Source organism: Lytechinus pictus, chromosome 14, assembly GCF_037042905.1.
Source record: "Lytechinus pictus isolate F3 Inbred chromosome 14, Lp3.0, whole genome shotgun sequence".
NCBI lineage: Eukaryota > Metazoa > Echinodermata > Echinoidea > Temnopleuroida > Toxopneustidae > Lytechinus > Lytechinus pictus.
In genome coordinates this window covers 5,017,005-5,033,698 of record NC_087258.1, presented here as the reverse complement: position 1 = coordinate 5,033,698, position 16,694 = coordinate 5,017,005, and the positions used below count along the sequence as shown (strand labels likewise).

The 16,694-nt window shown below is 34.6% G+C and overlaps 1 protein-coding gene and 1 non-coding gene across 3 annotated transcripts in view; one reads left to right on the top strand and one right to left on the bottom strand.

The window, feature by feature from the left end:
* Window positions 1-1,875: 1,875 nt before the first annotated feature.
* Window positions 1,876-1,947, top strand: TRNAG-UCC (transfer RNA glycine (anticodon UCC)). Its single transcript has one exon. It is a non-coding gene; the product is annotated as a tRNA-Gly (tRNA).
* Window positions 1,948-2,619: 672 nt separating this feature from the next.
* LOC129276742 (ATP-dependent translocase ABCB1-like) overlaps window positions 2,620-16,694 on the bottom strand; it is a 52,987-nt gene continuing 38,912 nt past the window's right edge. For both annotated transcript variants that reach the window (XM_064109113.1, XM_054913146.2), the window contains 10 exons: window positions 16,229-16,408; window positions 15,461-15,544; window positions 14,674-14,877; window positions 14,045-14,145; window positions 13,335-13,475; window positions 12,111-12,267; window positions 9,953-10,150; window positions 7,485-7,688; window positions 6,726-6,872; window positions 2,620-6,147 (listed from right to left, as the gene is read on the bottom strand). In XM_064109113.1, coding sequence (XP_063965183.1) covers window positions 5,953-6,147; window positions 6,726-6,872; window positions 7,485-7,688; window positions 9,953-10,150; window positions 12,111-12,267; window positions 13,335-13,475; window positions 14,045-14,145; window positions 14,674-14,877; window positions 15,461-15,544; window positions 16,229-16,408 — 1,611 coding nt within the window. In that variant the 3' untranslated portion in view covers window positions 2,620-5,952. The remainder of the gene's footprint in view (window positions 6,148-6,725; window positions 6,873-7,484; window positions 7,689-9,952; window positions 10,151-12,110; window positions 12,268-13,334; window positions 13,476-14,044; window positions 14,146-14,673; window positions 14,878-15,460; window positions 15,545-16,228; window positions 16,409-16,694) is intronic.

Below are 16,694 nucleotides of genomic sequence, written 5' to 3'. Positions count from 1 at the left end.
CATAAAGTCATACTGAATGAGAGAAAAATGGCACTACTTTTTTGTGACGGGGGGGGGGGGGGGATGCTGCCTGAAATGGAAAATTAGATCCCAAAATTGTATGTTTAGCATTCAGGGATCAAAAGAAAATTTAGGACATTCTCATTTGAAATATTGAAATTATTGCATATGTAAATGCCCACCATGTGTCTTAGAAAGTGAATAGCAAATGACTTTGAGAGTGCCGTCTCATGCTCATAGCCTATTTGTGAGCTTCAGATCATTTGTTTCACATATACGTATTGTTAAAATATTTTTGCTTTACTGCAATAGTTACTTTTTTCTTTGTAATTCAAATGTTTTCTTAAAGGTCAAGTCCAAGCCAGAAAAATGTTGATTTCAATCAATAGAGAAAAATCAAACAAGAATAATGCTGAAAATTTCATCAAAATTGGATGTAAAATAAGAAAGTTATGACATGTTAAAGTTTCGCTAATTTTACAAAAAACAGTTATATGCACGACTCGACAATATGCAAATAAGAGAGTCGTTGATGTCCCTCTATTTCTTTTTGTTTTTTATTGTTTGAATCCTGCAATATTTCATTTTTTACAGATATGACAATATGGACCAGCTTGACTGCACCATAACATGTTAAAACAAATTCCCAACGTTCATGGAGGAAGAAAACTTGTTTCACCTTCTAATGAGGAGAAAAATCATATTTCATATAATAAAAAACAAAAGAAATAGTGATGTCATCAGTTCCCATATATGCATACCCTCAGGATGTGCATATATATAACTGTTTTGAGAAATTAAGCAAAACTTAAAAATGTCATAATTTTCCCATTTTACATCACATTTTGATGAAACTACTACTTGTTGGATTTTTTTCTTTGTGCCATATTCAAATCAACTTTTTGTTTGGGGTGGATACTTGATGTAATCCCTTTGGCAGCTCATACAGAAGCTATACTGGGATGATGAATAAAGTGAGCCAATGGAAGGAGCATCATGAACTACTTGGCCTTTAAATGATTTGTCGTATCTGCCATTATATTGATGATAGGCAAGAATATTAGTAATAATAATAATAGTCATAATAATAATACAGTAATAGGTCTGATAATAATGATGATAATCTATTTACAAATAGAAAAGGTAACTGATGAAACATAATCATCTTGACTTGTCATTCACATTTTGCATTAATTCAACTAGACAGCTAAAATACGTCTGGAGTAGTTTTTAAATATTGCTTTACTTATTTAATTCTTGTCCAGAGGAATACCTAAAAATATGAACAGCGCTTTTGGTCTGGGCCCTGGGTCTATTATTTAACTAGAAAATGTTCTTATAAATAAATTCAACATCTTCAATTTTAGAAGAAATTCGATTCTGGGAAAGGCACAATATATTTCTCTTCAGACAATTCAACACAATGTCTCAGTAATTTACACTACTTTGTCTTCTTATCTGGGGTTTATGCTGTATGCACGATTTCCGTGACCGTATGTCACAAGGCTGGTCGATCTGCCTCTCATGCGCGACGAGGGGTCTCTTCATGTAGCTGCACCGATCGCCCGCCAGGCCCGGGGTCGGCGCGGGAAGTCTCCGCTTGCCTGGATATCTCGGCAAGTCTACTGCTCGCCTCGGGTGCGATACATGAAAGTTCAGGTGTGGGACTGAGCACGAATCTACGTGTCAATAGCCATCGTATAATAGGGAAATATTCAGTTATTATTCGTCAACCAATTCAATATACTTTTCTCTATCAAACAATCTACAAAATAAGTAGCTTTGAACTGACGAAGCAAAATCCGCCTTTGATATCTTCAGTCTTTTCATGTCTATAAAATATATTCCTATGATACATTTAGTCTATCATTTGAAGCGTTGGTGGTATAGCGGTTAGCATAGTTGCCTTCCAAGCAATTGACCCGGGTTCGACTCCCGGCCAACGCAATTTTTTTTTGCTTCAAGGGAAGTAGGTGAAGGGGATGGGGGAGTAGATTATGGTGAGGACAAATCTATCAAACTATTGGTGCCAAATGTAAAAATCTAACATTTTATCCATCTGGGCTTAACTGCAGAATACCCCCACACATTTCACCGCAATCTATCCTGATATGTGATCGACAAATGAATATCTTAAAGGAAAGATATGCCAGCAGCTATTTTTTGCTTGCCCATATTTTCGAGTTGAATGAAAATTTGACAAGCAAAACCAACCCCACCCCCCCCCCCTGAATACTCGCCTGAATCTGCAAGTATTGAGATGTTAAACTCTCATCATTAACTCTGATATGTATACCATGTGTGTTGTGCATAGAACTTGCTATTCTATTAATGCCCTGACTCTCCTATTTTTTCAGGCAATTTTCACGTTTTTTGCATTAGACCGATGCTTGTTTGATTTTCTCTTATTTTTAAGTCAGCTTATTGTCGGGTTGACTTGGCTTTTAAGTGATGATGAGTACTATTCAATGTGATGTAACCCCCCCCCCCCCGCCCGGGCCTCTCACCCCACCCCAGTCACACACACAGACATATACCTACACAGAAAAGCCTTCCTCATATTAGAACACACAGACATTTTAAAGCAATAATCCTAAATAAATGCAACATCTACTTCAATTACAAATGAATCATGATTCATTTATTCATCAATATGGTGCATTATTTATCATCAACATTATCACAATAAACATTATGAACAAAATCATATTTTTTTCATCATTTTGAAATTCCTGAAATTCGGCTCACACACAAGGGCAATTTCATTTGGAAACTAAATATTTTTTTTATTTTTATTATTGTATTATTTAACGCCACTGTAAAACATTTGAGATGATGCTTTCTTTCATCAATAAACCACAGAGTGTACTTCTATTCATACATTGTATGTATATCATACATTGGTAACATGATGCATAATACTACATATAAAATGGTAAATTAAAATCTCCTTCTATGTAGTATAAAAATAATACAACAAAATGAGTAAGAAATTGTATCAAACACAATTACCTAAAATATTTATTTATGTATTCTGATATAAATCCAATGTAACATTGGTAATTTATTAGATACACTGTAACTGAGAAAAAAAAAAAATTATTTATCATGATAAAATAACATTGAAAAAGTCTTTCTCATACCTCGAGTCGGTCACATTTACTCTAAGGCCGCCACATAGCGAGTAAAAAACAGCCATTTTAACATTTTTTGTAATAGCTACGTATACGTGGTTTGAATAAAAATGAATAAAACTGTCGTTTTCGACTCACCTTACGGCCGCCGTAGAGCAAATATGACTGAGGTATAAAGCCCTCATTGTTTTTCCTACACAACATGATACAAATAATTTATATTGCATTACATAAAGTATACAATGATAATTTGCTTTTTTAAATCCTTACTCAATATAACTTCTTCACATTCTTGACATATAATATATCTCCCACCTTAGAGCTAAAATTTTATGTCACATGTTTAAAAAAGCAAAGATGAAATCAATAAAAACTATAGACATCAGGTTCCTAGAAAAGTGATTAAATGCAAAATTGCAATTGCTTATCCAGTACATAATTGAATGCACATATTGCTAAATATACATACCATCATACAGTCAGAGTCCTTGATGCAATATGTGCAAGTGACAATGAATTTTGCAAATGATCACAAATAACTGCATAACCGGAGCCTAGCACTTCTCCTGCATACTATATCTGAGCCCAGTGGGTGTTTCATAAAGCTGTGTTTAAGTTAGGAGCGACTTTACAAAAGACTGGTGATCCTTTCTCAGGATCAAAATCAGCACCGATGAAAATATGGAGTGGATATCATTTAACACAAGAAAGAATCGCTAATCGTTTATAAGTCACTTGTAACTTACAAACGGCTTTATGAAACACCCACCAAGTCTACTTTGGTTCTGAATACAGTGCCAGCTTCGTCACAGGTATAAACCTGGGTAAATGAGTGTAATACTAGCCACAACTTTTTTTAAAATCAGGAATGTCATTTATATAAAATCTGTATGATTTTCCCTGTATAATAGTCATACTCTCAATTTCTATTGCAAACTTTGCATGATGGAATTTGACATAATACATATATTTTTTTAAAACTACAATGTATATAGACAGAGATACAATGAAAAAATTGAAAGTGAAAATAAGATAAAGATTTGTATCTCACTTCTTTAAAATGAGATGTTAAAACAGACATATATATCATACTCATCACAAAATCTTACATAAAACTTCCCAAAAAGATGACTTTATCTTGAAAATAACAATAGAGTTTTATTTCATTTCCAAACGTAAAAGAAAAATCTTTTCATAAACTACACACACGTATTGATTCACTGGCTCAAAATATGGCATAAATCGCTTAATACTAGAATATCCTTCAAAGTGCATAACCACTGGAGCATGTCTTTGCATATTTCTTTTATTTGTAAGTAATTGGTAATGAAATGATGATTATGGTGATGGTGATGATGATGATGATGTTGATGATCATGATGAAAATAATAATAATAATATCAATAATAATAAAAACTGTGAAGTTATATTGTGCACTAATACAGATATACTTAACTGCACATCACAATACATATCAAGTAAAAAAATAAGATCAAACAAATAAACAAAACATAAGACATAAGAAGCAGCAGACCTTTTTGCTTGGCTAAGTTCTATGTATATTAAAATACTGAAATGTCAGATACGATACATGTATAACACTGTACATAGGCAAAGCCAAGCGTTGAATCAATAGCAAGGTAAAAGGTGTAAAAACGTAGTTCAATGAGGTTGTTGAAACCTTGCATATCAAAATTCAAAACATTTCGATGGCAGCTCAGAAATAGCCGTACTTTTAAAAACATGGCAATGGTGTTAACATCAACTTGTCTGAAAAGAGCCACCTAATTCCTGCACAGAACATTTTGTAGGCAAAGGCAGGTTACTTAAGTCATAACTCTACTTATTTAAATATTTTCCAACCTGTCCTCAAAATTTAAGTTTTGAGACACAAGATTTGAACACCACATTGACTATATGTGCAACTTTACATATTAAGTACAACATGCCAATTAATAAGATTGAGCCATTTTGGTACACGTATAATAATTTACTCTGTCAAAATCCAGACAGTTCCCCGAGCTAGGTGATTTATTAAATTGCCTTTTACAGTGTGACCTTGTTTGTAGCCTAAAAAAAGCTGTGGCTTTAAGCAGAGATGCCACTGAGCCTCCAATTAATCAATGGACATAACAATATTTCAGAGGATGATCTTTAGAGTCACATCCCCCAGTTGAGAAGCATCATATAATAATATGTTCCATTTTTACAACACAGCTACTATAATTGTATATACTCTAATGTGCTTGATACTTGGTGTCATATTATTACCCCCGCTGAGAAGCATTATATAATGATAATATGATCCATTTTTACAGCACAGCTGATATAATTGTATATACTCTACTGCGCTTGATACTTGGTATCATATTATTACCCCGGCTTTTTAGCCAATTCACCTCACCTGGGTCGAGTGCAGAACAATATGGGTAAAATTCTTGCTGAAGGAAAAAACCGCCATGGCTGGGATTCGAACCCACGTCCTGATTGAAAGACAAGAATTGTAACCACTAGACCACGATGCCCCCGCATGAAGCTGAAGCATGATTCCATGTTTCTACACCTGTACTTCAAGGCAAGAAATGATTTCAGGTACAGGTCTTTGTAATGTACATTTATTCTTACCATATCATGGTAGATATAAACCTAAGCACTATAATAGTTCATGTAAACCAACAACAAAATCTTAGCAGGAAGAAAGTATTTTTTGTAGGGCACACGATGGCATATTATGGTATCTCTGAGATGAATGAGATAAAACAATCATATATTTTTTTCTTATAAAAGGCTGGATAGTAGTCTATCCTGGCAATGGTTATTATGACCTTTGACCTCCTGTCAGGGTGTAATAATGACCCTTCTTGTTGAGAAGTTCTTGGTGACTTCCGCTCTCCACGACGACCCCATCTCTGATAACAGCGATGACGTCAGCGTTCTGAACCGTGGAGAGACGATGAGCGATGACGATCGAGGTCCGGCCTTCTACCGCAGCGTCCAGAGCCTCTTGCACAATCTGAAGTTAAAATGAGACAACACTTATTTGAAATACAAATATTCAATAAGCATATTTACTTGAGTAGCCGGAATGTTTTATAATCTAGTTTTAATTTCTACCATATTATTGTAGTTTTAATCTAGTTAGCACTAAAATAGTTTATGCATAAACTGATGTTACTCTCCTCTACAAATTTTCTTCATAATAATTTTGTTGACGAACTAGAAAGTGTTTTTTTTTTAATGAGCTAAGGACGTATATTTTTTCATCTTAACACATTGAATTACGACAGTTTCCAACATTTTTAATTTTCATTTTTTAAATTGGATTTTGTTTTCAAAATAAAGTTATTTTTAACTTCATTTTAAACCATGTTTTACTTTTTTTGAAATGACCATCTACTAGAATATTCTTGGATTGAGCTTTCTTCCAACTAAGTATTCTATTTCATTATGCTACACGCTGTTTCTGTCAATGTGATTATTCTAATGTTAAATAATAAATCAAGGCTGAAAGCGGAGCATCCTGAAGATTGCCAACAGAGAAATTTATTTTGTAGGTACATAATTATCATTGTTTGATTGTTAATTTCCTACCTTTTCACTTTCTGTATCAAGTGCTGAAGTAGCTTCATCGAGGAGTAGGATCCGTGGATTCCTAGCCAGAGCTCTGGCGATGGCTACTCTCTGTTTCTGACCTCCAGATAACTGAGCTCCTTTCTCTCCCACTAGGGTATCATATCCCTTGATGGGAAAAACAAGAGAAGTATATCATAATCTATTTTGTGTACATAGCCACGCGAATGTCATATGATTATCAATAGCAACATCATCTTCTATAATTCTAGCACTGGAAGAGGAATAAAGAGTGAAAGGAGACATAAAAATTGACGGTGGGGAGGGATAAATGGAAGGAAGGAAGAATGAGGGAGGAATGAAAGCAGGAAAGAAGGAAGGAAACAAGGAAGGAAGAAGGAAGGAGAGAAAGAATACAGAGGTGAAAAGCAGAACCTTGAAGAGTAATCCCTTTCAGCAGCTTCAAAGCTAACCCGGGAAATGTAGGAGTATCAAGAAAGAAGGGGCAATAAGAAAGGCAGGCAAATAATTGGGGAAGAAAAAATAGAGAGAAAGAGAAACTCTGATGAAAAAAAAAAGAGAGAGAAATAAAGAAAAAAGATAATGTAGGAAACAATGAAAGCAACAAAAGAGATTGAAAAGAAAATAAAGATGAAATCCAAGCATGCATACCAGCACAGTCAACCATACGGCCTGAAATTCACTCACACATATTTTTTTTTCACAAAAGGCTATTTTTCTACATCCTGAAAAATGGCAATCCATTTAGTGCACACTTACCATAGGCAAACTTGAGATAAAACAGTGGATATTAGCCATCTTGGCGACCCTCTCGATATCAGCCATGTCCATCTCCTTATCCACGCTGTACTGGATATTTTCTTTGATTGAACAGGCAAAGAGAATAGGCTCCTGACTAACCACTGACATGTTTGCTCTGAGCCACTGGACGTTGAGATCTTTGATGCTATTGCCATCAACAGTCTGAAAATAATAAAACAATAAGAAGTTCTCAATGCTGATTCAAGGAATGCTCCGGGTGAAAACATTTACATCTAAATAAATAGAGTAAGATTCACAGAGCAAAATGCTGAAATTTTCATCAAAATCTGATGACAAATAGCGAAGCTATTGGATTTCAAAGTTTAGCAATATATTGTGAAAACAGTTATGTGCACATTGTCATGAATATTCATTAGAATAGATGGGCTCATGATGTCACATCCCCACTTTCATTTTTCTTATGTTATTACATGAAATCATAATTGTTTCATTTTTCATACATGTGTGAATGATATCTCTCCCTTGTAATGAATAAGTTGCAGCAATGAATATCTAATACACTTAATCAGTTGTTATTCCAATATTATTGGTTCTTACAAGGAAAAAAATTGAATAAACCTAATTTAATATAATACAATACAAAAAACAAGTGGGTATATGATATCACCACTTTGCTCATTGAATATTCATGAAGACATGCCCAGAACTGTTTCACCAGAATAATGCAAATCTTTAAAATGCCATAACTTCACTATTTCTCATCAGATTTTGATGAAATTTTCAGCATTCGCCTCTGTGAATTTTACTCTATTTATTGAGATATAAATATTTTCAGCCTGGAGCATCCCTTTAACTATTACATACATGTATTATACAGTACTTATATTTCCATTTTGCCTTGGCATTTTGTTAATGAGATCACAGTTTTTGTTCATGCAGTGAAGTCTCAATTCTTCATGCACAATCTGGCCTGGCCTGTTTGATTTGAATCTTGTCTAATACATTATTATTAAATCCAATCTCCTCTTATCATATGTCATCCAATCTAATTCCATGTTGAATCATGATATGCTATACATCCTACCACCAGCCTTGTTCTAATCTTATATCATGCCAATCCTCACCAATGAACATTGTTCTGGATTATACAATCTCTCTAGAAGTGATACCAATGTACTCTTTCGTCACACACTCTCTCTCTCCTACCAAGACTACAGTCTGGAGTAGTTTGATTATAATCTATTCTAATCTAATTCACCTGACATTGAATGATTTTGATATCTTACCACTGAGCCTTGTCCTGGATCATAGAATCTCTCTTTAAGTGATACCCATGTACTCTTTCCACACACTCTCCTACCAAGCCTTCACTCTGGCCTAGTTTGATTTTAATCTAATCTAATCTTATCTTATCTAATCCTATGTTATATCATGTTGATTCAAGATAATATCTTACAATAGAGCTTTGTTCTGGATAATATAATCTCTCTAGAAGTGATACCAAGGTACTCTTTCCACACCCAATCTCTCCTACCAATGCTTCAGTCTGGCCTAAACTGTTGTTAATCTAATCTAATCCTATTTTATACATATATAAAGTTGATTCAAAAATAATATCTTACCACAGAGCCTTGTTCTGGATCATAGAATCTTTCAAGGAGTGATAACAGTGTACTCTTTCAACATGCACTCTCTCCTACCAAGGCCTCTGACCTAGTTTGATTTTAATCCAATCTAATCTAATCTTATCTAATCTATTTCTATATCATATCATGTTGATTTAAGACAATATCTTACCACAGAGCCTTGTTCTGGATCATAGAATCTCTCTAGAAGTGATACCAAGGTACTCTTTCCACATCCACTCTCTCCTACCAAGGCTTCAGTCTGGTCTAGACTGTTGTTAATCTAATCTTATCTAATCCTATGTTATATCATGTTGATTCAAGATAATATCTTACCACAGAGCCTTGTTCTGGAACGTAGAATCTCTCTAGAAGTGATACCAAGGTACTCTTTCCACACCCACTCTCTCCTATCAACGCTTCAGTCTGGCCTAAACTGTTGTTAATCTAATCTAATCCTATTTTATACATATATTAAGTTGATTCAAAATAATATCTTACCACAGAGCCTTGTTCTGGATCATAGAATCTTTCAAGGAGTGATACCAGTGTACTCTTTCAACATGCACTCTCTCCTACCAAGGCCTCTGACCTAGTTTGATTTTAATCCAATCTAATCTAATCTTATCTAATCTATTTCTATATCATATCATGTTGATTCAAGATAATATCTTACCACAGAGCCTTGTTCTGGATAGTAGAATCTTTCAAGGAGTGATACCAAGGTACTCTTTCCACATCCACTCTCTCCTACCAAGGCTTCAGTCTGGTCTAGACTGTTGTTAATCTAATCTTATCTAATCCTATGTTATATCATGTTGATTCAAGATAATATCTTACCACAGAGCCTTGTTCTGGATCGTAGAATCTCTCTAGAAGTGATACCAAGGTACTCTTTCCACATCCACTCTCTCCTACAAGAGCCAAAGTCTGGCCTGGTTTGATGGTGAGACTCAGTCCTTTGAGAATCTCAATGTCAGGTCTTGTAGGATACTTGAAATTGATGGTATCATAGGAAATCTCTCCATTCAAATTACTCTGTAAAATAAAGGAAAAAAAATGTGTCATCCAACCTGGCCATTTACTTAAAGGTCAAGTCCACCCCAGGAAAATGATGACTTGAATAAATAGAGAAAAATAAAACTAGCATAGTGCTGAAAATTTCATCAAAATCGGATGTAAAATAAGAAAGTTATGACATTCTAAAGTTTCGCTTATTTTTCGCAAAACAGTAATATGCACAACTAGGTGACTCAGTCGATGATGTCCATCACTCACTATTTATTTTGTTTTTTATTGTTTGAATTATACAATATTTCATTTTTTATAGATTTGACAATAAGGACCAACTTGACTGAACCATATAGTATTAAACAATGCTAATCCCACATGTTCAGGGAGGAATTAATCGTTGTATCACTTGACAATGATGAGAAAATTAGAATATTTCATATTTCATACAATAAAATACAAAAGAAATAGTGAGTGGATGACGTCATAGTCTCCTCATTTGCATACAAGCCAGGATGTGCATATAACTGTTTTGCGAAATTAAGCGAAACTTTAAAATGTCATAACTTTCTTATTTTACATCCGATTTTGATGAAATTTTCAGTGTTATGTTTGTTGGATTTTTCTCTTTTTATTTTTATCAACTTTTTGTTGGGGTGGACTTGTCCTTTAAGAAAAATTCTAAATCTATTTTATCATTTTATTTATCTTTTATTTGACAAAAATCTAATAAAGGATTCTAAGCTACAAGGATGGAAACTGAACATGTTACAATAATTACAACATGATCACAGATGAAAGCAAGTCAATTTGTAATAACCACAAAAAAATAGTGAATATTGAAAATAAAAATGAAAATAAAAACAAGACTACCATAATCAACAACAAGTGGAATGCCTCTGGCCGTCTCACCTGCATCACGCGATTCAATATAGCAGCAGTGCTGATTTTGAAAACTACTATAACTCGCACAAGATGTTCAGTGATACTTGGTTACTATTATGTCCAAGTTTTATGAACTAGACCAACACACTTTCAAATTTATGGCTGTAATTCAACAAATACCCCAATTTGGCCAAAGTTCATTGACCCTAAATGACCTTTGACCTTGATCATGTGACCTGAAACTTGCACAGGATGTTCAGTAATACTTGATTACTATTATGTCCAAGTTTCATGAATCAGATCCATAAACTTTTAAAGTTATGATGGTAATTCAACAGATACCCCCAATTCGGCCAAAGTTCATTGACCCTAAATGACCTTTGACCTTGGTCATGTGATGTGAAACTCATGCAGGATGTTCAGTGATACTTGATTAACCTTATGTATAAGTTTCATGAACTAGGTCCATATATTTTCTAAGTTATGATGACATTTCAAAAACTTAACCTTAGGTTAAGATTTTGATGTTGATTCCCCCAACATGGTCTAAGTTCATTGACCCTAAATGACCTTTGACCTTGGTCATGTGACATGAAACTCAGGCAGGATGTTCAGTAATACTTGATTAACCTTATGGCCAAGTTTCATGAACTAGGTCCATATACTTTCTAAGTTATGCTGTCATTTCAAAAACTTAACCTCAGGTTAAGATTTGGTGTTGACGCCGCCGCCGCCGCCGCCGTCGCCGTCGGAAAAGCGGCGCCTATAGTCTCACTCTGCTATGCAGGTGAGACAATAACCAATATAATGTCAAAGTTTAAAATTATACATATCTGAAACGACAAAGAGTCATATGGTAATATTGTGAGTTTCTCTTTTCACTAATTTGAAAAGGAACAAGATCTCTCTTAATTACATGTAGTCGAGGGCAATTCCACGTAAAAAAAACCTTCTGAACATCCACATTCTTCTTTCACTCGAGCCAATTTTCTCATTTATATATTTTGAAGGCCAAATTGCTATTTTGACTTATTACAGAAAACCTTCCACGGTGACATTTTTTCAGTTTTAGGGCAGCATGTCACAAATAACATGGACTTACTGGTTTTAGGCCACTCTTGGAGTAGTTATCAATGAGAGGTTTGGTAGCAAATAAATTCAAGATGATGTTGGCTGAGTGCCTGGCTTTGGCGTAGTCTGGCAAGAATGCTGAGGCTTGACCAAGTGAAATACCAGCAAAGGCAATACCAAAGACAACTCTGCAATAAATATAAAGAAGATATATTTAAATGGAGCTTTCAAAACCATGATGTATAGAATATGTTTTGTTTACTGTTGAAACATGTGAGTGCATGTGCAAGCGTGTGTGACAGTGTCCTTTCAGTTTTTATATTTTCTGACAAAGAGAAGTATCAAAATCCATAATGAAAATAAGCGACTAAAGATAAATATACAGTAATACAAAATTCTGGTGAATTAAATGTTCAGTAGGAAATGTCCCTCCGCTCTGTTCCATTTAATTTTTAATAGCCATATCAATAGAAGCTCACCTCATTTCGTGTTTACTTTTTCTTATATCATTGAACTGTTTGTGTTAATTTGAATATGTACTGTTATTTTTATTGTATTTTGTTTGTATTCTGTTAAACAGAAATGATTAAAATCTAGATCTAATCAAAATCTAAGAATGGAGAGAGATGCATTATTGCAAAAATTTCAATGTTACTTGCTCCATTTTTCAGTATTCATCAAAATCAATTTGACACGTGGATGAACTTCCCCTTCAATCCATTGGAGACTCAGATCACACCGGCTGGAATCCATGGAAAATGTGTGTTATAGCAAAATCTTAAGTCTCAAAGACCCGAATTCACAAAGGTGGCTTTAAAAACCATAAGTTGAACCCATGGTTTATGCAGATTTCTGTATAAGTTACGCTTATTTACCACGTATATTAAAAAATAATGTCAAATGCTGATGCGCGCTTTTGTCACAGTGCGCCAAATTGACACCTGTTGCTATGGTTAAATACGCTATTTTATTTATGAGTCCACTGTTTGAAGAGTGGACTCATTAATTCAAAACAGTGGACTCATGAATAAAATAGCGTAAATAACCATGGCAACAGGCATCAATTTGGCACACTGTGACATAAGCGCGCATCAACATTGGACAATTTTTAATATATGCGGTAAATAAGTGTAATTTATACAGGAAATCTGCATAAAACCATGGGTTCAACCGATGGTTTTAAAAACCACCTTTGTGAATTCGGGCCATTCGGTTTCAAACAGGTTAAGTTGATAAGGAGAATCTTTGAACTCACTTGAATACTTCATCTGTGGTCATCTCTCCCTGAGCAACGAGGTAACCCCCAAACCTGAAGGCTGCAGCATACAGGAAGAACACCATTCCTTGGGTGATACCAAAGGCTATGGCATAAGACTGCGTGTTGATCTGGCCCTGACTGCAAACAAATACAATGGTTAAGACTTGAAGGTAAGAAATATAACAGTCAACAACAAAGCATGACAGAAGAGATTAATGATTTTATTCCGATATTAATATGTTGTCTATTCATTGGCGAATTTTACTTCCTACATAACAGTAACAGAAGTTGCAAAATGGGGGGAAATACAAAGATTTGTCACAGTACAGATTTGATACACATGTAGCTCAGCTACACAAGTACATGTAGAAAGGAGCTAGTTCTCTGAAAACAGTTGCATCCCTGATAATGTAAACTAAAGGAATGATCCCTAAATAAATAGTAATCATGAACACATATGACAAATAGACACGATATGTTGGGAAAGTCTTAACGTCGTATCAAATCTGTGTGGATTCCTAGCCCAGAGTGGGATGCAGTCAAGTAACCAGGGTTTACAAGACCTGACGGTGTGTAGAAACAAGCTACATCATCAAACAGTAAACCCTACGGTAATATTGTGTCATTTTCGAACTATGAAATGTCAAAGGTCAGCCAACAAATCTTGGCACTTTCCCAGTTTTCGAATATTAACAAAAGTTTCTTACCGAAATGGCAGCTGGAGCATTTCAGCATATCCCTGGTACATTTTATCTTCTAGGGTGAGTGAGGCAACAGTTCGGACATTCTCTATTGCTTCAGCAGCAATCTACACATAGTTTAAAAAAAAAAGGAATACAGAACGTAAGAAGTTTACAACTCATCAATGTCAGCAATAGATAATGATGTAGTATATTCCATGAAGCAACTTTTTCACTCTTCAGAGAGTATGTGATATTTTAAATTTTATTTTCTATACTTTTCATTGCTTTATAAATATCATTACTCAGTATCCTAATCATCACTATCAGTATCACCATAATTATCATCATCATCATCATCATAGTCACCATAACTACCATAATCGTCATCACCAACATTAATATTTACCATAATCATCATCATTACCATCACTGCCATCAGAAACACTATCATCCTCATCATCACCACTGTCATTATCAATAACATCACCATTAATCATTTTCATCAGCCACATCATCATCATCACTGTCTACATCATCATCTTCATCATCATCATCACTGTCAACATCATCATCATCATCATCATCACTATCATCAACCATCTCCACCATCAGCAACCCCTTCTCATCATCATCATAAACAAAACAATTCTTACCTTTCCAGCTTCTTCAAGTAATTCAGAGTCTCTTTTCTGAGTTCCTTGCATGAGCTTCAGCTGCAACCCACCAGCAACAACAAGCAATGGGACACAAGCTAAGACAACCAAGGCCAACTTCCAGCCAAAGACAAACCCTATAACAATGGCTGCAGCCAAGGTAACCGCTGTCTGGAAGAGAGTGCTGAGACGCACCCCTGTGGCCTGGAAGAGGGGTAAAGAGAAGAATGAAAGTTTGGTAAGGGGAAATATGCACCAAGGTTATCATTTCAAATGTAAGTTCCAGCTGCGGTGGTAATAACTCCAAACAGGATCCAGTTACCATTGGAGTGTTCGTAGTGTGAATACAAATTATGTGCCAAAATATTCTGGTAAAAACCTGTAATTGCTGAGAAATTAGTGAAATAAACTTGGCATTCATGCATCATGACAACAGGACATTTTTCATGAAATAGGTTCCAACCCAACATGTGTTGGCAACTTCCAATGCATGCACTTGCTTTATAGCTTAGATTATAATATTTCAGTCTTTTGTATCATTTCTATGGCAGTTTTTACCTGATGGTTTTCTGTTGTTATTATTGAAATTTACTCTGATTTTAAAGGTTTTCACTAATTTTTTCTTGATTTGAAACTTTAGGCCTACATGTATGTTATTGTGTTTTCTGTGAGATTTTGTTAAATTCTGTGTTTCATTCAAATTCCATAAAATTAAATGTTCTATTCAAATTCATAAAAGTTTCATGAAAAACCTGGACTAACATAACCAAAATGATAAAATTTTTACCCCTTTCACATTAGAAGCATCAGCAGAAAGACGTGTAGCTAAGGCACCAGTGCTGTGAGTAGGTTGGTCAAAGTAGGCAATGTCCTGTAAAAAGCAAGGAAAATTATTCAAAGTTGTCAAGTTGTTTGTAAAGATGGAGGGCTCCGTTGAAAAGCATTTTCATTGACTGAACCAGACTACACTCCACCTTGTTTTATTGGTTGTAATGAAATAAAAAAATGGATGGATGGATGGATATATAAATAAATAAATGAATGAATGAATAAATAAATAAATAAATAAAATATTTTCTGTGTATAAGGTTTAGCAAGTGATCGTACCACTAAACATGAGCAATAACAATTAAGAATCTCATTCACTTCGACCTATGCAACATTCTTTGAACGCAAATTTCAAAGAAACGTTCAAAAATAGGTGGAAAAAAATATGTTTGCATATATCCACTGGCAATTTTTTTTTTCTGAAATAATGAAGAAAAAAAATATGATAATAAAAGCCAATTCTTGATTTATGTTTATGTACAACTTGTCGCAAGTAGAACAAATCGTGTTTGGTAATACAATACCATTTTCATGTCACTAAAATTTTGCATACATGCCACGGAAAATATCACTATATAGAAAACTAGACATGTAGGAAAGAGAAATGGTATATGTGAATGAAATAAGATATGAAAGGTATTTTTAAAAATCTGTTGAATAAAAGAAAGAGGGAGAGATGGAGCAAAGGCTGAATTACAAAAAGGGAGCAAAATGAAGAGAAACTAACCTGTCTGAGAATGGTGGAGAATGCTTTACTACGTAGCCGCATCGTCAGTTGTTCTCCGGATATTGCAAGACATGTGATGCTGACGGCATATCCAACAAACATGGTCCCGCCCAGAGCTACAAACATACAGGACCAAAACACGGCTTGCTCTATCATCTCATCGTCAGGTAAACTAAAGATCTGTATGAAAAATAAAACAAATAATCATCATACAATCAAACCTACTTGAGCAACCATATGTATAGGAAAACATCCCATAAGACCAAATTCTTTGTTACCCTTGTAAAAAAGGAACCTGTCAATAAAGATAACCTGCTCAAAGACCTGTTTTCTTGTCTTACTTGAGTCGTATATATAGAAAGGTTTCACTGGCATAACTTAAATGCATACAGAACATTTAAATCAGCAATGTAAATTCTTATAGTACTTTGGCTTATTAATGATATACACAAATTAACCAGAACTC